The sequence below is a fragment of the Microtus oregoni genome, unplaced genomic scaffold (assembly GCF_018167655.1).
Source record: "Microtus oregoni isolate MIOR12 unplaced genomic scaffold, Mior012 000043F_ref0000047, whole genome shotgun sequence".
Classification (NCBI taxonomy): domain Eukaryota; kingdom Metazoa; phylum Chordata; class Mammalia; order Rodentia; family Cricetidae; genus Microtus; species Microtus oregoni.
The window spans coordinates 8,633,855-8,655,477 of NW_024543210.1; the positions used below are offsets into that span (position 1 = coordinate 8,633,855).

At 39.4% G+C, this 21,623-nt stretch overlaps 1 protein-coding gene across 3 annotated transcripts in view; it reads left to right on the plus strand.

Moving 5' to 3' along the window:
• The window catches only part of Dicer1 (dicer 1, ribonuclease III), a 69,114-nt gene that overhangs the window by 12,685 nt on the left and 34,806 nt on the right, over positions 1-21,623 (plus strand). For 2 of the 3 annotated variants that reach the window (XM_041633153.1, XM_041633151.1), the window contains exons 2-10: positions 3,621-3,686; positions 4,495-4,592; positions 10,526-10,713; positions 11,340-11,502; positions 12,258-12,388; positions 13,240-13,374; positions 14,209-14,369; positions 17,158-17,326; positions 18,861-19,333. In XM_041633153.1, coding sequence (XP_041489087.1) covers positions 10,570-10,713; positions 11,340-11,502; positions 12,258-12,388; positions 13,240-13,374; positions 14,209-14,369; positions 17,158-17,326; positions 18,861-19,333 — 1,376 coding nt within the window. In that variant the 5' untranslated portion in view covers positions 3,621-3,686; positions 4,495-4,592; positions 10,526-10,569. The remainder of the gene's footprint in view (positions 1-3,620; positions 3,687-4,494; positions 4,593-10,525; positions 10,714-11,339; positions 11,503-12,257; positions 12,389-13,239; positions 13,375-14,208; positions 14,370-17,157; positions 17,327-18,860; positions 19,334-21,623) is intronic. The other variant, XM_041633152.1, reaches the window with a different exon arrangement.

Consider the following 21,623-nt stretch of genomic DNA (forward strand, 5'->3'; position numbering starts at 1 on the left):
CATTGGCAGTCAATGTGCCTGCTGTGAAGATGGAGTGACTACATTCAAGAAAACACAATACACATAAAATGAAAATAAAGAAGAAAAAAACTAAGCAATAAATAAAAAACTGAATGGGATCAGGCTCTTGGGTAAGAACCCTTACTGGCCCTGCATGAGGACCTGAGTTCTGATCCCCAGCAACCACAGAAGAGCTGGGTGTGCCCGTGCCTGCATGTAAGCGCCAAGCTAAAGAGAGCAGAGACAGAGAACTCACCAGAGCTCACTAGCCGGCCAGCCTGATTTATTTACAGTCATAGCTAAGTGTGATAAAGTGTGAAATAGCAGGAACGGAGGCTTGGGCCTTTAGGGCTGGAAAACTGTAGAAGGTGTCTAGAAGTATCTAGAAGGAACTAGTGAAAGCTAACGGTTGTTTGGTAAAGTTTGATCGTCCAGACTATCAATGGGGCCATCTCTGTCTGTTAGTTATAGGACTTGAGTTCTTCCCTTTGGAACAGACTGGAGGGATTTATACCTTAGTTTTTGGTAGAAAGGGGAAAGAGAGACCTTTTCCTGAATCTGTTGCTTCTTAATGCCTTGAACTCAAAATAATCTTGGGGTCACAGTGGCATGTTTAAAGGTGGTATATATTTATCTCCTTTGTGAGTTTGTGTTTTCTTGAGATTAATCTGCCTGAAAATACTATGTAAAATCTTGTGCTTTATGCTGCACACAAGGTTGTATTTTCTGTATGGAATCTTAATTATATTTTAAGTGTTTAAGAATTCTTTAAAAATTTAGGTTAAGAAGTATAGTTCCTGTGTTTGCTTTACCAAGCTTAAAATCTTATTTCATCCTAATACATGTTCTTGCTTTTTGGGCCAGGAAACAGTTTTCGAGGGATATTGGGGCTTGATATGCATACACTTTGACCTATCTGATGTGTCTCTTGCGGATTTGGATACCAAAAAAAGAGAAAGACTACTTTCTACATCATTCATATTCATGGTGCCTGCTGGCTGACTCTATTAGTGTGAAGAGGCCAGAGCCTCTATTTGACATGGGCCTTCCAAGGACAGCTGAGACATTGTCCTGACTAACTTAGAAGAGGAAGGAAGGGATTTAGGAGGGGTTTTAACCAATACTGACCATTGGATGTGTGAGTTCCTTTGTAATAGAGCAAGTGTTGGCCTACTTTAGTAGTTCCATCTTATTTTTAAACTTTCTTTCTCTGTGCTGTTGAGGAACATGTTTTAGGGTTTCTTGAGTCCTTAAGTTCCAAGAAATGAAATTTACTATTTGGCATGAATTGTTTTTGAGAATTGGACTGTGTTTAAAATATTTTAAAGCCATGTTGGAGAAACAGAACAGAAATTCTCTGCACAGAGCTAGAAGAAAAAGGAAACAGTTTCATTATTGAGCAACATTAAAGTAGACTGGAGCACATCAAGGCCAACTCTGAAGACAGGAAGAACTTTGATCTTTATGTACTTAAGTGGTGTCTATAAACCCAAACCCAGAAACTGGAAGCAAGGAGTCTTAAGAACTGATGCTGTGGTAGCTCAGAATCTGTAAGCAAGGCATGGGCAGTGGCGACTTCTATGAGCAAACTTCGTTTGTTACAAGGCAGACAGCATTTTTTTTGTGTGTGTGGGAAACTTCTGTTGGAGTTGAGAACAGGTACTATATAACAGAACCTATGTGACCAATAGAAAAGGAAGAAGAGACTATATATATACTAAGCCGTACTATGAGAAACAAGACTCTGGCTTCTTGCTGTATGTCTTATGTCTGGCACAGTATAGCTGATATCTGTTTTAGGTCCTGCGGTCAATGACTGGCCACAGGTTGAAGACCTTTCTTTAGAGATGAACTTTCTAGTATTCTGGCTTGATGATGAGAGGTCAGTTTTATAATTTGGAGTCAGGTGACAAGTTAGGCCTATCTCTTCCCAGGAATCTAGTTGTTCTCTACCTTGTACTATTTCAGAGATGTCGTTTAGGCTCTGGAGGTAACTTTCTATAGTTAGGGAACTAGAGGCTTGAGTTTCTGCACACTGAAGGGGAAGGATAAGAGAATGCTGAAAAACAAAGGAAAAGGGGTTTCTTCTTATTTTAGTATTTTTTTTTAAGGTGTAATTCTCTTTACCCCATGCCAGGTGAACATCTCAAGATGTCACTTGGGCTCACGAGCTGGTGCCGTTGTCTAGGCTAGCTTGCTGTAGGTGTTTGGATCCCCATAGCACCTCTGTTGCCAGGAACTTTTCAGGGTTAACAAGTTTGACTGAATGTCAATGCTGTAATGTTCATGCTGAGACCCCCTCTTGCTTACCAGGGGCTTTATGGAAGTTGTATATTAGGAGCTCAAGAGTAGGATGAGTGGGACATAAATCTATAAAGTTAGTAGTGACAGAATCTCTGAGATTCTGTTAGCTTACCTTGAAAATTCATACTAGGAATGGAAGAGCTGTCTGTCTCTAACTGCGCCCACTGCTGAGGTGGTTGCTAATGGGAGTTTTTGGTTTATTTTAAAGCCTAGTATCATTTAGAGCTTATCTTAAAGACTTGTGAAACAGGATTTTGGAGATTTGTAATATATTATCAGCAATTAAAATTAGATAGCAACTTAACTTTTTATTATCAACATAAGTCACTATCCTGTACTTGCCAGATGGGCTTTCTGTGTGTATATAGATTGCCTAGTGATGATGTAACTAGAGAAACATAATCTTGTACTCGCTGATTTTTGGTTAGAGCATTGCTGGAAACAGGCAGGTCTGAAACATTATTTACCACCTTCTAGAGGCAGTAGGATCTGGGAGAATGGAGCCAATAAATGAGGACTGTTTTCATGTGATAGCAAACTTTATTCAGAGTATCAGACAGTTTATACTCTGAGAGTTAAGAATAGTCACATGAGTAAGGTGTTCACAAGGTCAAGCCACAGGTAGCAAAACATGTTCTTTCCCATAGAGGCATCTAAACAAATAGCAATAGCCAGTTGTAATGAATAATCTAAAATGAACTCATTCCTAGCCTGTGTACCTGGGAGAGGCATGAAAGCACATCCAAGAACAACCCATATTATGGAGGAACAGAGATACAGAGATTAGAAGACTCTTGTTTACTTGGAGTTTTCTCACAGGGTCTCAGAAGTTGTTCATACAGCTTTGTTCATGAACTGTGTTCCTACCACCCATGTTGCTATGCATGGTTTTTGCATCTTACTGGGTGGCATATATAATGTGACTAAAAATCCAGTGAAGGATGAGGTAATCTTAGGAGACAGATATGCTGGGAGGTAGAAAGACTTGCGGTACTGTAGGTTTGTCATAGTGTTCATTTAGTAGGCTCACGGGCAGATTTTATTAGAGAAGTTTGTTGTGCTGTGCCAAGAGCTTTCCCTTGTATCTAACTGGATTGCATAACAAACTTGCTTCTTTTTTACAGTTGTATTAGAATGTAATACGGATTTTAACAGGCAGATATTTCAGTCGTGTACTGTTTTCTTGTCTTTTAGCAAATTTATAAAGGATTTTATTCTGATATTAAATATAATGTAGCTAATTTGTTAAATAGTTAATTTCTTAACCTTTTTTTAATGAGTTGCTCTTCTAAAATACTGTCTCTGATTGCTTTTAGGTTACCTAGGGTATGCATAAATACAGACTTGGAAACTCTGAAAGAACTTAGAGTCAGCATTTCGAGGTAAATATATATCTATTAATGTAGTGTTAAGGCCGTCCTAGTCTGATTTATTAACAGCTAGCTAGCAAAAAAAAAAAAGTGTACAAAATGAGGGTTTACCTGCATGATGGTAGTGTAGATGGTATAAGCTAGCGAGCTCAAGCCCAGTGTCATAACTAAGATCAGTGTTTGTTGATTGTGTTAAGGTTTTCATATCAATTCCTCATTGTTTTTGAATCATAATAATCATTTAGGAAAGGCATCTCCAGATTTAAATTTCTTCCCAACCCTAGCATTGTCAATTCTAGTCTTGAATTGTCTTATATATAAACCAATTTGATGAAAAGTGGATAGAACAGATTTAACCGTCCTTAGAGCTTGTTTTTAATTTCACTTGTTAAATTGGAGTTGGATTTCATGCACACACTAAAGACTTACTAGAGCTATTTTGATTTCTCAGCCACGTACCTCTTCTGATGATCTTTATTTGTTTTTTGTAAATGGGAACCTAGGAAGTAAATGCATCATTTTTTTTGTTTCTTTGTAATATGTAAAGCGTAATCTTTAATGTTTGAGTCACATATATTTTGAAATCTTTCCTGGAGTTTGGCCGTAGTTTTTCTCTCAGTAGGTCAGGCTTGCCTTTGTTGCCACTCACTCTATTCTTTGTTTTAGAAGAAGTTTTGACATAAGATATCCCAAATGTCTTTTGTTTAAAAGTTGATACAAACTAATGGCCTGTTATTCAGCTCCTTATCTGAGTGGGACTCTGGTGTGTGCCCTCCATTTACAGGAATCTTATTCTTGACTGTTTCTACCTTTGTTTTAGAGCAGAAGCTTGGGCATGCTGTGGTTTTCCAATAAACTCTCACAATGTCAGAATGCAGTTCAGACAGCAGCAACACAGAGGTCGCAGACATTAAAACGGTAAAGCTGGGTTGTTGTCTGTGGAAAGAGGACAAGGGCTTATTTTTGTGTTTTATTACGTTGTTCTTTATGTTTGTTTGGCTTTTGTTCTTGTGGTGTTGGGTATTGAATCAAAGCCTTGCTTTGTATTAGGTAAGTGCCCTGTCCCGCATTATACCCCAGTCTCACTAAATACTGTTAAGTGTATAACCTACCAGTGCTGGCATACAGCTTTCCATTGTCACACGGGTAGATTATTTGACAAAAAATTTAAAACCTGTAATTGAAAATAGTCACTTGTAGTTAATCTTTTGGTTCTTCCAAAGAAGTTAATGTGATTTATCCATGAGACTTGAACTCTTATATACCATCAGATTCTCAGCCTTTCACTTACGGCTAAGTTTTTTAAAAACTCGACTAAAACATGCTAAAGAAAGTAAAAATTGGCAAAATTATAGGTTATTATATGATTAAGTTACCTATTGATGTTTTAATCTTGGGTTTGCTTTCCTTAAATAGAAAGTGTTTTACTGTGGCCAGCCACTGTACATAAAATGAATAAAAATTAATTTAAATATTATGACCTTATGGAAAATATAATTGGAAGGGTTCAATTTCAATCTTCCATCTCCTTGTAAAATTCTATCCTCCACCATCAGGGATGGTAGCAGTTTATTTATTTCCAAACTAATAAAAATACATTGACTTGCCCATGATTGTGTCCTTTACATTGTTGTGTGGCCATTCATGAATCTGGCTCATTTCTATACACATACATACACACACATGAAACATGAGAACAGCAGATTTAATATATACAGAAAAATGGAACCCATATCTTGTTCTGAGAGAGCCAATATTCCAGGAAGAACAAAGTGAGGGTGAGGCTGTGTCTGTGCGTGTATGTAAAATGGTTGTGTTCTAAAAATCAGAGAAAAAAAGCTGCTTGTACCACTCAGTAGCTGACTTGGTTTTCTACAGAGTTGCTTAGTTTGTTCAATGTGTCCCAGCTGTGGTTTAGGACAGTGGGACAGAAAGAAACATACAGCTCCTGCACTCAAAGTTAGTCTAATCAAGTATTTTAAAGCAATAGTAGAGATTTCAAAGCTAAGAATAAAAAGTGCCTTAAAGTTTTAGAAGAATACTTTAGTTTATGACTATTAGCAGTTTCAAGAAGATTTACTGGTTGCAGAAAGTTTAAACTATATTCATAAGGATAAATAAGGAGAGAATGGCTAACCTTTAGAAGTCATGGAAGCGTTTAGATGGAGGTCATCCTGGTCTCTCACTGAGTTGTGCTGGATTCTGAATGTTGTACTGTATGAAGATCTTAGCTTGTGATCTGGCCACAGGCCTGGGACCTGAGGTTTCTAGTCTGATGGCTTTCTTTTTGGTTTGTTCCTGACTCTCCTTTTTTCTTCTCTCCCACCTTTATTTCTATTCTTTTCTCTTTTTCTTTCTTTCTAGATCTTTTATAGTAGAAGCAGTAATGGTGATTTACACTATCATTAGTTCAGAGTTGCATAAAATTCAACTCAACGTTAACTTGAATAGTAAGGGAATTTATTGGCTTATGTTTTTGGCAGAGATGTTTTTATGTTGGGCTTTGAGATTGATTGATTGAGCTGCTCATTGATGCTACCAGGGACCAAGTTTCTTTGTTGTTTCTGTTGGAAGTACATCTTTTTATGGCTGTCAGATGATTTCAGCAGCACACAGGGCTAGCGTTTCTTGTACCATGTTTGAGGGGAAGAGTTGCTTTTCAGTCACTGACTGAAAGGCCCAAACCTTTTGTCATTGGATTAGCATGAACCATTTCCTAGCCCAAAGAGAGGCATGTGCCATGGGCTGAGGGCTAGGTGACTGGCAGAAAGAAAGTCTGAAACCCAGCCTTGACAACTTTGATGAGCAGATGTTTAAGAATACACAGTGCCAGGCAGTCTCTTATTTGGGAAAAAAGTACAAAGTGGCTAGTGAGTGATAGTCCCAGAGTTACCTGTTGTCTCTGACAGAAACGAAGTGCTTATTTGTATTATATTACAATATAATTTTTCAAAAAGGACCCTTGTGAAGTCAGATATCTGATAGAAAACTTTAACTTGAATGTTTGCTGCATCATTGTTCACAACAATCACAGTACTAAAACTGTGCTTGCGTCTGTCAGCAGATGGGAGCACACACTCACACCCATATACAACCCCCCCCAAAGACACTAGGAATATTACTCAGAAAATAAAGAACTGCTGTTGCGAGAATTGGAATAGGATAACAAATACATGTTTTATCCATTTAGTTACTTGCTTTGTTAGTTTGTCTGTATCTGTATGGCTTCTGCTTAGTGACTGCTTGAGACTAATTCCAGACATGATGCTTTGTCCACAAGTGCTTTAGTGAGTCCTTCCTAAGAATATGGCTGTCCTCTGACATACATGTAGTCAAGTTACCACCTTCAGGGTCTTTTAACACTGTTGTTTTCTGTAGTGTAAAAGACCTCTTCATTAATATTTTTTACGTAATTCCTTTATTAATGTGATTAACATTAAAACTTATTCTTAAATGCAGATGTCTGTTTGGTATGTTTATTGTAGTATATTCACAGGAGCTAAAATATGGGAGCAGCCTAAGTGTCTGTCAGCAAGATTGGATACACAGACGTCCCCCCACCCCCAGAATAGTAATTGATCATGATAAAGAAGGAAATGTTGACAGTTGTGATAACCTAACTATACAGAGAGACCATTACACTAAGTGCAACAAACCAGGCTTAGAAAGACAAATACTTCAGGCCCTCTTCTGTGGGTCTAGTAAACAGAGTTCTCTGACAAGGTGAGAGCATAGGTAACAAGTGTAAAGGGTGGGAGAATTGAGGAAATGCTGATTGAAGGGCATTAACATTTCAGTTACGGGGAGTAAGTTCTAGAGCTCTAATAGCCAGTGGGCTACAGTTGGTAATACTGTATGCATTGTATAGTTGAACCTGCTCAGTGTGGTTTCTTAGTGTTCTCACCACACCAGGACATAGGAGCTGTGAACGTGTAGACTAGCTGACTGTGACAGTCAGTTCACTGTGTGTGTTCTGTCACATTCTTTTAGTATAGCCGGTTTCGTCGTGAAAAGCTGTCAGATCTTCCCTAGATCAGTTAATATGTTTTGTTGTCTGTCTCTTTCAGTAGTCTGCTGTGGCGTATTTTCATAGTTTCTTTTATATTTTTTGATACTGAGTTTTGAAGAATAGTTTCCTTCTGCTTTAAAAAGTGGGAGCACACTTACTTGCTTTGTGGATCATTTTTCTAGATTAATTGTTATTAAAGTTGTTTATCTGAGAAGTGTTCTAGACGGGGGAGCTGCTGGTCTCATGTGTAAAGTATTTGGAAGTGAAAAAAGACTGTTGACTGTTTCATTGTTGCTGTCTTTTCTCCTTCCTCTTAGATTCCTATTCCCTAGGACTTAGTTTTGTTGAAACTTTCCACAGTGCCTTGATGTGCTGAGTGAAAAAGTGTGGGGCCAGGCTTAAGGGCAAGGTTCCTAGATCAGCTGTGATTGGGAAGCAGCTATCATGGAGTGGTAGCAGGCCCAGGAAAGTGCTGCCTTAGTTGGTAGGCCTTCAGGGTGGCCTCTTGATCTTTAGAAGCTAGGTGAACTTGACTTCCATGCGAGGTTCTTGAGTCCTGTGTGCTGTGGAATTGGGAACTATGTGTGTCACGTGGGGTGCAGGGAATGGATGTTAGACTTTGATTCCAGTAGAAAGTGAGTTATCTCCCATGAGGAATATGGTTTCTTTGATCCAATAATGATGATGGTGGTGGTGATGTGTGTGTGCTGGGTGGTGGTGATGTGTGTGTGTGTGTGGGGTGGTAATTGCCTGATAGTTTCTCCAAAAGTACTCTCTCAGCCCTTTCATGTGTCCTTCCTTTGAAAAGCATATTAAGAATAGTAATGTTTGTTGGTGTGTGGACAAGCTATTTTTCCAAGATCCTCAGTGCCTGTGCTGCTTCCTTACAACAGTACCTTGAATAGGCTGTGTACTGAATTATGCCATCTTGATTTCTGCAACATGAGTGCAGTGTTGTAGCTCATGAAAGAGACTGGGAAGTAAAATGTTTGGTTTTCAGAAAACTAAAGAGCTGGATTCTTTTCTGGTGTCAGAGTAATAGTGAACACTACTGTAATTAGTAGAGTAGGGGTAAGAGCATAAGAGGGGTAAATGTTCCAAGTGCAGGATCAGTAAATTCTGCTCATCGAGGGGAGCTAGTGATAGGCTTTCCCCTAGAGTCTTGTCATCCTTGACTTCTGTTCTGGTTGAAACTTTTAGAAAGATTGGCCTGGGGATGGTTAGCCCAGTGGGTATAGTGCAGTGGGAACGTGAGGAGCTGGTTCTTTTGATCCCAAGCACCTGTGTAAAAAGCCAGGCACCATGATTATCTTTAATCTGAACTGGTAGTAGGATGGGTTGTGTGTAGGTGGTACTTACAGGTAGAGATGGACAGATCCTGGGGTATTGGTGACCAGCCAGTTATTATGATCCTGCAGACTATGCCAACTAGTTTGAGATTTCTATCCCTTCATTCCAGTGCTCCAGTGACAAACCAAAATAGAACTCCACCAAAGTCCAACTTGGGGGAAACCTGTGAGTTTATTTGTGTTTATTTACAGAGCATCGGTGAGAGGTCATTTAGAGGAGAGTGAGTGACTGCAAAGCAGACACACCACTGGAAATTCCCACCTCAGCATGGATGGTAGCTTCTTATAGCTACATAGATAGGGTCTCCTCTTCTGTTAATTTTCCACTCTAGACCTCCTGAGACCACGAGGCCATGCATAATTAGAGCAGGATTCTATGCAGATGGCAGGAGGTGTAGGGGCGTGCAGCTGGAAGTATCCACTGACCCTCCTCACCTGCTCCTTCTATGAGGGAAGGCCAGCACTCAGTAAGATCTGCTTTGGGGAAATCACAAGTAGTCACAGCTGTTCTGGTGAGAATGGTGGCCATTATGCTCAGATGACAGTGCTTTATAACACCAGTGTAGCTGATGGTGAGTTCCCGTTTCAGCAAGAGTCCCTGTCTCAAAAAATGAGTGTGCTGGAGGATGACATCAAGTGTTGGCCTGTGGCTGCTACAGTTGCACACACTGGCACAGACATAAACACATATGATTTTTAAAAGATCAGCTTTTATTTTGCTGGCTTACATAGTGAAAATTACTTCTGGAAAAGAGTATATGGAAATGGGAGAGTGCTTAGATGACAAGGAAGAGAATGTCATGCGTTTAATGTATCAGGGGTATGTATAATTTTAAATATAAATGTCTAAGGATAGTTTTAGCTATGCAGGTGTAGATCGACAGTTAAGCACAACACCCCTTTTAAGAAAACAATGTAACCAGGTCAGGTGTTTGCATCTTTAGTGCCTGCCTGTAGGTTGACTCATTATTTTGTCAACATAATGTTAGAGAACTTACAAAGAGATGTTTTTATATGTTTGTACTTCACAATATAATGTGTATATTTACATGCTTACATGCATGTATATGTTTAACAAGGCATCATATGGTACATGTTGTCTTTTAAGGGTTTATTCTGGGCTTTGCTCTTTGCCAATAAATAGCGATGGAGTCTTTAATACCTTTAGATAGCTAAAGTTACTATGGTTTTCTACTAGTTTAAAGGCTAGTTCTTATTTTCTAGTAATGTAGCAGTACAAATTGATGTGTTTATATTTGTGCAGTTGCCTGGTTTATTCTTTAGACAAACTTCTAGGTATAGGATTGCTAGGTTGTGTATAGACTGCTTGACTTTTAAAACCATCCTCTTAGATCTCAAGAGAGACCAAACCAACCACAGGAAGAACTGGAAAGACTGTCAGGAGTGGTAGTCTGATGTCTCTCTTGTTCCTGTGCTTTCTTTTGTTTTAACCCTGCATGGTTGTGTAATGGTATTCTTTTTCCCTTTTATAGTAAGCTGTGCTAGAACAAAATGCAATGAAAGAAACACTGGATGAATGAAAAGCCCTGCTTTGCAGCCCCTCAGCATGGCAGGCCTGCAGCTCATGACCCCTGCTTCCTCACCAATGGGTCCTTTCTTTGGACTGCCATGGCAACAAGAAGCAATTCATGATAACATTTATACTCCAAGAAAATACCAGGTACTAATGAAATGACTAATACTGGAGCATTTTTCACTAAAGTAGAATAAATTAGTACAGAGTTGACACAACTTATAAAACTCATTTACCCTTTCAAGCCTCCCTCTTCTGATTAATTTTCTTGTTTAAAACATTTTTGTTCTTAATTGTTCTTTTCTGTTCTAACATCTGCTGGGTAATTGATTTGTTGTGTTGGTTCTGTTTGCAAGTCCTTCCCCATTCCCCCCAATTCACACTGTTCCTTCATATCCATTTGGATGTATCAGTCCTAATGAGCTGGATAGGAATGGAGATTGTTTTGAAAGTGTTCAGCCCTGAGCTGTAGAAACATACCTAGTGTAGGTTCGGTTATATGTGTTGTCCTAGAAAACTAACATGTGCAGAAATAATTCTTAAATGTAATTGTTAGTGCCATATTAATGTATGTTTATAGCAGCACAGCTGTGTCTAACAGCTATTTTACTTCCCTGTAATTCTTGAGTAAATATGAAGACATTGTTTTCTTTTTGTAAAGTTGTCTGCAGATTTAGATTTTAGAAAACAGAGAAATTTCTCATTTAAAACAAAAGCCAATTCTTAAATGTGGTGCCTAGTTAAGAAGTGTATGATCTTTTCCCATGTTTCAGGTTGAGCTGCTGGAAGCGGCTCTGGACCATAACACCATTGTCTGCTTGAATACCGGCTCAGGGAAGACGTTCATCGCGGTCCTGCTCACCAAAGAGCTGGCCCATCAGATCAGGGGCGACCTCAACCCACATGCAAAAAGGACCGTGTTCCTCGTCAACTCTGGTAATCAAACATCTTTTACCAAATGTGAGAACAAAATTGGATGAGACTTCATATTTTAACAGACTATCTCTGTGGGTATTAAGTTAAATTTTTGAAAGAGAGTTTGACAAGTAATGAGCTTACTGAAGTCCTGCTAGCCAAAATACCATTTTATTTCTCTGTAGAATTTCTCTGATTTTTCAGACTCTGCATTTCTCTTAATGAGACTTTCTCTGGGGCTCTTAGCCGGCTAAGTTGTGAAAATTGCTTTCATTCTTGGTATCTTCATAAAGCAGGTTGCTGCAGCACTTTTAGAAACTTGGATCTTCTTTAAAGCTGCTGAGAAAAACCAAGTGTCTGATGTTCATATATGTGGGAATATCAAAGTGAAAGCACAACCTGTGAACCCAAAATGACCTCCCTTTTTGTTTTTTTAAAGACAATCTCAGAATAATTGTGTGATTTGAACAATACTTCTTGATGAGTTGATCTGGTTTCATTGAAGCTAGCAGGAGGGATGGATGTAGAGTCGGTGCCCTTCAGCCTGAAAAGAACTTAGGTCTTAGGATGAAGGAAATCAACTGTAAACGGGGTATGAGGATGTCTGCAGGAAGAGACAGGGCCCATCCTCTGATTTTAGAGAGTGATCTTGGAACCATGATTTTTAAATTAGCCATATAAAAAATTGGTGGCTAGGTATAACTTGATAATTTTGTAACTGTTCAGAAAACCAGTTGGGCACATTGTTCATTTTTACATGTTATCTTTGTGACCAGCAAACCAGGTTGCTCAACAAGTCTCAGCTGTCAGAACCCACTCAGATCTCAAGGTTGGGGAGTATTCAAACCTAGAAGTCAATGCATCTTGGACAAAAGAGAGATGGAGCCAAGAGTTTACTAAGCACCAGGTGAGACCTGCAGGGCGTTTCACGGGATAGATCCTACCAGTTCTTGATTTGATTAGCATTAACCTTCACTATCTGAGGTAGTTTGAAAACGACACTTTCCCAGTACCTTTGCGTTCTCTTCCTGTAAGGTTCATCTGAAGCCAGTATGAACAATAAATTACTGAGTGCGTGTCATTCAGAGGGTAGAAAAGAGACAGCTGCCGTTATTTACTTGCTTGAAAAACACAAATATCTGTAACCTATTTTGAACTTGAAGAAAATGTACTTTTGAGTTAGGCACTTTTGAAACTGGAAGTTTCTTGGTTGAGACCTCTGCCTTTGTGTTTCCATGTAGCTAGTGTATGCTAAGGGCTTCTTATGTGTGGTGCTAGGAGGTGCACACTGTTGAGGACTGCTTTGTAATATTCAATAGCCTACTAATCACTAGTATGCCTCACATTGAAATGAAGCCAATTATAAAGCCTGTCCACAGAACAATAGGCTGTACAAAGAATATATAATCTTTCAGAAAACCCTGTCAGCTCAGTGCAGTTGTTTTGTGATTTGACTAGGTTGACAGGTCTTGTCTTTTAATTATGGTTGGGGAAGCCTGATGTCGATTTAGTAACTTACCATGAGGATGTGGTCTCCCTTTCTAAGGACTTTTCCTCATAATTTTTTCCCATATTTTCATTGTATACATCTTGGTTCCAGTGTTTGTATGTATGTTCTACATACGTAAAATTTTTTGCTTTAATTTTGACCCATGAATTTCATAATCTTCACTTCCATATACTGACTTTGTGGTCTCTGGTAGAGGGATAACCAGGCAAGTTAATGGCATTTGTGTACTGATGTCAGTTTTATTTTAGGTTCTCATTATGACTTGCTATGTCGCCTTGAATGTTTTGAAAAATGGTTACTTGTCACTGTCAGACATTAACCTTTTGGTGTTTGATGAGTGTCATCTTGCAATTCTAGACCACCCCTATCGAGAAATTATGAAGGTAAGTTTTTAGATTTTATCAACTTCAACAGTTCATGATCAAATTATTGAGTTTATTAAGCTATCGAGCATTATAGTTTTAAATTTTTAAGATTTTTATTTTATATGTATATGAGTTTGCCTACACTTATGTCTGTGTACCACATTTGTGTATGGTATGCTCAGAGGCCAGAAGAGGCTGTTGGGTATTTTTGAAACTGGAATTACAGATGGTTGTGAGCCAATGTATGAGTGCTGGAAATTGAACCTGGGTCCTCTGAAAGAGCAATCAATGCTCTTAATTGCTGAGCCATTTCTCCAGCCCTATATACTGTTTTAAAAAAAAAAAAAATCAAGCCGGGCGGTGGTGGCGCACGCCTTTAATCCCAGCACTCGGGAGGCAGAGGCAGGTGGATCTCTGTGAGTTCGAGACCAGCCTGGTCTACAAGAGCTAGTGCCAGGACAGGCTCCAAAGCCACAGAGAAACCCTGTCTCAAAAAAACCAAAAAAAAAAAAAAAAAAAAAAAAAAAAAAAAAAAAAAAAAAATCAAAGAACAGTGGTATTAGTTGCCAGTATTGGGAACTTGATTCTAGTATACAGATGAATAAATCTTAAAACTAATTTCATTAATCTATAATCTGTAATGTTTTTAACATTGTAATATTGATTTTTTTAGAGTATCCAAATATGCCCTTTTGAAAAATAAATCTTTAAACATACAAATAAAAATGCAATAAGTTTCCACAGAAGTGGATTTTAATAGCTGCCAGTGTTCCTGTGTTTGGATGTGGCAGTGTCTCTTGCTGTGGTCTTACTTGAGGAAGTCCTTACTTTCTGTATCTTTCATTATGCCAGCTCTGTGAAAGTTGTCCATCATGCCCTCGAATTTTGGGACTAACAGCTTCAATTTTAAATGGAAAATGTGATCCAGAGGAATTAGAAGAAAAGATTCAGAAACTGGAGAAGATTCTTAAGAGTAATGCTGAGACTGCGACTGACCTTGTGGTCTTAGACAGGTTTGTTTGTGCTTCTCAGTGGCTTGCCTTTCGGTGCAGTTAATTACCAGCAACCACAAGTGTCCGTCTACCCTTGTTTCTCCAGAGAGCCCCAGATGGGCTGCTGCCACCTTCAGTGATGGTGTTGTGTGGGTGAGTGTGCTGGCTAGTTTTATGTCAGCTTGACACAGCTATACTTACCTGAGAGAAGGGAACCTCAACTGAAAAAAATGTCTCCAGAAATAAGATTGAGTTGTAAATAGACAAGCCTGTAAGGCATTTTCTTAGTGATCGATGGGGGAGGGTCCAACCCATTGTGGGAGGTGCCACTCTGAGTGCTGGTAGTCCTGGGCTGTATGAAACAGCCGACAGAACAAGCCAGAGGGTCAGGCGAGTGGCCTCTGCATCAGCTCCTGCCTCCAGATTCCTGTCCTGACTTCCTTTCACAATGAATTGTGATACAGACATGTAAGCAAAATAAACCCTTCCCCGAGTTGCTTTTGGTCTGATGTTTCCTCACAGCAGTAGTCACCCAGACTAAGTCAGTCAGCCCTTCCCGTTCCCTGGGGTAAACACTGGGGACATTTACCTTCAGTGGAAAGGACACCATTAGTGTGTGCCTTGGTATTCTGACCTAGACATCTCTCAGGGCACGTTGAAGGATTCTTAGAGAATTCAGCAGTATACTTTAAATATTTGAGAGTACCCTATTGTTTTGAAGATATTTTTTTGCAAGTTTCTGACAAAGATGCTGTTTGTGCTTTGTAAGTTGTCTTGGTTGAAGAGTAAAGTGTTTTGAGCTTCTGTAACTTAATTGACATGGAAGCAGACACATGCACACAGCTTGATCCTTATGTTTACCTCTGTAGAAAGGAGCTGTAGCAGTTAGTGAAAACTGCCATTTTGGCAGAATCTAGAATTACGTGGGAGACGAGTCTCTGGCAGATTGTCTTAATTGAGTTAATCAAGGTGGGATGACTCAGCCTAAAAGCATGTGGCACCATCCCCTGGGGCTAGGGTCCTGGAACGAATAAAAAGGGGAAAGTGAGCTGAAACTAGGCACCCAGTGTTTCTTGACTGTGGATATGATGAAACAGCTGCTTCAGTTTCTTCCTGTTCTGACTTTCCTGCCATTTTAAACAGTATCCCTAAACTGTACCCCTTCCCCACTTAAGTTCCTTTTGTTGGGGTGCTTTCTAACAGCAGCAGCGAAGACTCAGACAGAAGCCTTATATAAGTTAGTAGGGAAACGACTTACTGTGAGCAGGAATAAGTATGGATGTGTGTTTGTAAGTAAATACAACATTCAGTTCACATCAGAGTAGTCTAATGTTCTTACTGGTAACCTGCTAGTGAATCTTCTGGCCCTTGGAATAGGCTGTTACTTCCCTCAGCCAAGCAGCTGTGATGTCCACACACACCATGTGTGTTTGTAGGTTGTCATGATTTGTGAAAGACACACAGTGGATTCAGAGAATGACATCAGAAATGAATGAAAGTGGGCAGTTTACCTTACAAAGATACGTTAATATTGACAGAGTCAGTGGAATGACTCAGCAGATAAAAAACCTGCCTGAGTTAAATACATGGGTTCTATCCCTTCCAAGCTCCTGTCCGTTCTGCAAAATGGGTAACATGGCACTGTTCTTCACCGTCACTGTCATGAAGATGGAAGGAAAGAACTCACCTCACGGAGTTGCCCTCCTACTCCGCATTGTAGTTCTCACATGCCTGCCACCATCATACAGACACAACATATAAATTAATAAATAAAAACTTTACAGTTGAGATTTTCAGGTGTTAAAAAAGATTTCACGTAGGGGACTGGAGAGATGGATCAGCAGTTAAAGAGTGATTGCTGCCCTTCCAGAGAACCCGAGTTGGTTCCCACCCACTGTCCACGTCAGGCACAGCCTTGAACATCTGCACTTGTGTATATACCTATTTATAGACACACACATCTTATAATAAAAAATAACTAAATATAAAAAAATTTAGATTATATGTTAAGCTATACATTTAATGACAAAACATTCCCTGTGCCTTCTGATCAGCTCTGTTGCTGAAAAATAATTATTGAATATTTTGAACATTTTTGGTTTTTGTTCTGCCTAAGTGGGCTAAAGATTGCAGTCAACTTACAAAACAAAATCAATTCTTGGACGTCAATGAAATCTATTCACAGAGTTCTTTGAGCCTTAGCTTTACAATGATGGCTTGCATCTAACTCAGTGAAAAGCCAAGTGCCACTAGGAAGGCATGCTGTGAGTCTGCCTTTTTACTTAAGTAGAAACATAAGCTCAAACTAGATAGAGGAGGTAAATGAATCAGAATGTTGTACTGAATTTTTAAGGGATGATGCAAAGGTCGTTTGGGGAAAAGGCAAGGGACTTTTTTTTATCGGAAAGAGCTTTCGAAGGACTGTGGTTGGTTCTGTTTCAGTGGGATTATCTAATATTGCTGACACTCATTTCTTTTTCCAGCCTTCCTGCATTTGGATTAAGACAGAGTAGAGTTCCCAGGATACTTGAGATGTAGTAAACATCCAATCTGCGTTCTTTTCTTTCCTGTTTCTTTTAGGAAAACCTCTTGTAAATAACATTTATTTATTTTATATTAAAAAAAAGCCTTTTTATTTTCTGTGGGGAAATTCAGAAATATGAAAAAATAATAATTAAAATAAGCACCTAAAATTTTACCATACTGCTAACATTTAGAATATTTTCTTAGTATCTTTTTTCCTTGTTTTTATAAAAAGCAGTTATTCATTTTCACTGATGATATTGACAGCTTGTTTCTGATTTTAAAGATACACTTCTCAGCCGTGTGAGATTGTGGTAGATTGTGGACCATTTACTGACAGAAGTGGGCTTTATGAAAGACTGCTGATGGAATTAGAAGAAGCACTTAATTTTATCAATGATTGTAATGTATCTGTACATTCAAAGGAAAGAGATTCTACTCTGATTTCCAAACAAGTAAGTATGTGCAGAGTCTCTGTTGAGCACTGCAATGAAGGAGTACTTCTGCTGAGGCTCTTTCTCCCACATTTCAGTTTAAACTATCTTATTAGTGCTGGACAGTTTTCATTGAACATGTGATAGCTAGCATATGTTAAGGTTGGGTTTGTTTGATAGTCACTTGTGTGTTATAACCCTCCCTGCAGGACTAGGAATTTGGATTATGCCTGTTTAAGAAGTGAGTCCAGTTTGTTTTGTTTTGCTTTGCTTTTGGTCAGATGAGTTAGTTCCTGCTGGAACTTTTGGTCTGGGTCCTCTGCTATTTACTAACATTTGTAACAAGAATACCCCACACCTGCAGCAGCAGCTGCAGCACTCTGCCTTTTATCCTGTTGGAAGTAAAAATTATGGGACCCATTCCTGGCCTACTGAGTCTGGTCTCAGGAGGGTGTCCGTAGGACTAACGAGTTTGAGAAGCCCTTCCAGTGATCCTGATGGATGCTTGACAACTAGTGACCACTGTAGGTCTTTGCAGTGAATATCAATGCTCACTTAAATGTGGTCAGAATTTCTCGTGTTTTTGTTTGTTTGTTTTTCTCTGCAATGTCCAGGTTGGTTTTTTTGTTTGTTTGGTGTTTGGAGACAGAGTCTCACTGTGTATCTGTGTATCTTCAGTTGTCCTTGAATTCACTCTGTAGGTAAGTCTGACCCCTAACTCACAGAGATCTGCTTGCCTTTGTCTCCTGAGTGCTGGGATTGAAGCTGTGTGTCACTGTGCCTGGCCTTGGCTGGGTTTTTAAACCCTATGAATCTTGCTTAGTTCATTTTCAATCCAATGTCCTTGCTGGCATATAGAACTGGTAAATGCCACATGTAGAGCCTGGCTGTACATTTTTATTCAACTCAGCTAAAGTTATAAGTTGGGCTACTCTGGACAGGCTCCAAGGTGAGATTCTGGATTTTACTGAGTGCTTTTTATTACAATGAAGCCAGAGGGGACGGTGCACAGTGGTGTACAACTGTCCCGCCTTTGTAGAGGAAAGTGCTGGTGCTAGCCTGGCAGAATTCACCCATACTTCCTAACATTCCATTTTAGTATTCATTATAGTAGAAACAATATATGTATGAATGACTAGGGAATGTGGGGTATGAGTACAATTGAAGGGACATTACTGTGGTCTTTGAAGAGTAGGGCTTTTCTGAGTTACTGCACTCCATAGCTCTTTACAGGGCTTAGTAGGGACCAGATGATGCAGTTGTAGTTGTACAAATCTTTCATCTAAAGGTTAGCTTTTAAAATCTCTCACAGTTACATATTTTAGCTGCTATTTATTGTCTTTACTGGGAGAAAAGGAGATAATTCTAGGCATAGATCTGTGACAGGAAAGTTGGGAAGGCTGCAAGCTGTGCCTCTAATGTTAGGGAATTAACGTCTCTGTGTTCCTGTTGGGGTAAATTGGTTTTGAAGAAATGCTTTAGGACAGCTGAAGTTCAGCTGTTTGAAAGTATGTGATGATTATCCAGCTTTTGGTTTTCTTTACTCTTCTCCTAGATACTCTCAGATTGCCGTGCAGTGTTGGTTGTTCTGGGACCCTGGTGTGCGGACAAAGTAGCCGGCATGATGGTAAGAGAACTGCAGAAGTACATCAAACACGAGCAAGAGGAGCTGCACAGGAAGTTCTTACTGTTTACAGACACTTTGCTGAGGAAAATACATGCACTGTGTGAAGAGCACTTCTCACCTGCCTCACTTGACCTGAAGTATGTGACTCCTAAAGTAATGAAACTGCTTGAGATCCTGCGCAAATACAAGCCCTATGAGCGACAGCAGTTTGAAAGTGTTGAGTGGTACAATAATAGGAATCAGGATAATTATGTGTCCTGGAGTGATTCTGAGGATGATGATGATGATGAAGAAATTGAAGAAAAGGAAAAGCCAGAGACAAATTTCCCTTCTCCATTTACCAATATTTTATGTGGAATTATTTTTGTGGAAAGAAGATACACAGCAGTTGTCCTGAACAGGTAACTGTCTGAGCCAGTGTCTGTCCCATGCAGAACAAAGCAGGTTTTCATGTGAGGAAACAGTGCTGTGAGGGCTTGTAGAGCCTGCACACAGGCTTGTTTCTATCTTTTACTAGGTCTCATCTGGAATTGGTGTGCCATGCTATCCTGAATTAACACATAAATGTCTATAGTCACTTTCTCTAAAAACTAATTTTGACACAACTGACATTTCTGTCTTTTTTTTTTTTTTTTTTTTTTTTTGGTTTTTCGAGACAGGGTTTCTCTGTGGTTTTGGAGCCTGTCCTGGAACTAGCTCTTGTAGACCAGGCTGGTCTCGAACTCACAGAGATCCGCCTGCCTCTGCCTCCCAAGTACTGGGATTAAAGGCGTGCGCCACCACTGCCCGGCAACATTTCTGTCTTAAAGGATGCTAATTCATGCTAATTAATCCAAAGTAGAGAACATACAGAAAAGTTGAGTTGTTTTTTTTTTTTGTGTGCAGTTGCTGGATTCAGGTCAGTTGTCAGTCAGCATTTGACGTATTAGGCTTTGCGTTGAGCATGTCTCACACAACTGTTTCTGTATACGCTCTTAGCATATATTTGATCTGAGTATTGAGGGTGAATTTTTTTATTATTATTAAAAATTTCCCCCTTAATGTGATACCATGAAATGCTGTTCTGGTTTCTGGGCATATAGGTCCTGAAGTCCTTAGAACCTTCAAAATGATAAGTATCATTTGTATGCTAAAGAATTGTTTAGTCTCAGGATGGGGGTTGGTCTAGAATGATCTAGGCAAGATTGGAACATAGCCTTTTCCAAGTGTTTGGGGAAGACTGAGTTGATGACCAGTGACCACTGATTTAACCAGTCATATAAGAACAGTTTCATAAACCCAGAAGATTAGAGGAGAGAGCTTCCGGGTCACTGAAGTTCCTGGATGGTGTGAACCTAGGAAGGGTAAAGTCATGTGTCCCTCCTCTCTTGTCTTGCCTTGTGAATCCATTCATCTGTATCCTTTATATTAACCTGTATAATAAACCAGTAACAGTGTTTTGGACCCTTTGGATGCTCTGAAGAGGACGCTGCTTGGGACTTGGGACTGGCATCTGAAAACTAGGAGCATTTCTTAGAGACTGGACCTTTCAGGCTTTGGGATCTGATCATATCTCCAGGTTGATAGTGACAGAATCAAATTAAGTTACAGGCACAAGCCAGCAATATGTCTTCTTCTACAGAACTGATAGTTTGCTGGGGAAAATTCTGAGGTCACAAGTCTTCTGTTATTGACTTCTGTGTTTGAGAACATAGGAGGAAAGACCATTGTTCAGTCTTCAAGGCTGCACTGGGGAGAATTTAGAGGGAGATTCGCTGTTTAGTTTGGTTTATAGACTGCATATTAAAACATTTTGAGTTAGCCAGACAGTGGTGGCACACATCTTTAATCCCAGCACTTGGGAGGTAGAGATAGGCAGATCTCTGAGTTCGAGGCCAGCCTGGTCTACAGAGATAGTTCCAGGATAGGCTCCAAAGCTACACAGAGAAACCCTGTCTTGAAAAACCAAAAACCAACCAACTACACAAACAAACAAAACCATTTTGATTTGGAAGAGAATGTTACAAAGTTCTGAGAATATTAGTGAAGGTAATGGTTAATCCCTGTTTCTATCCTTTTAATAGATATTGTTTTTTTTTTTTTTCCTGGAAACCTGGACACAGAGCTGTGCTTTAACTATGAGTCAGGTAGTCATTTAATATATGGTGTGTTTGGTTTTTTAGTAGGTATTCTACCGTTTTCTTCCTTAAGAGGGTCCTTATTTTTTTGTACTTAAGACTGTACTTTTCTGGGAGATCCATTAATTGGCCAAGTTTGATCCTTGAGAGCCTTTTCTGAAAGTAGTCATCTCTGAGGAGAAATTAAGCTTTGTTTCCTGAGGTAATTGGGATTTTTTTCTTAACTGCTTCTTGAATGTTTAGGAATTTTAAGTTTTTTGAATAATGGGAAATTGGATTGGATAGCAGTCATCTGGTACTTTTCAGGTGGGTGATTTTGCTGGTCACTGAGCCGGGGCCTCTTGATGGATATGAAGTGAAATAACTTGAGGTATGGAATTATATTTAAAAAGGACATTAGGTTGGAAGGGACCTCACTGAGCATCTAATCTAACCACTTAGTTCTAAAAAATGCTGCAGGAGGAAAAGTGATTTGCTCAAAGTTAAATTGCTAGTCAGTGGCAGAGACAATTCTAGAATCCTAATACCCAGCTCCCGACTTCCATTTCTTTCTACAATCATAACGCTCCTGGGT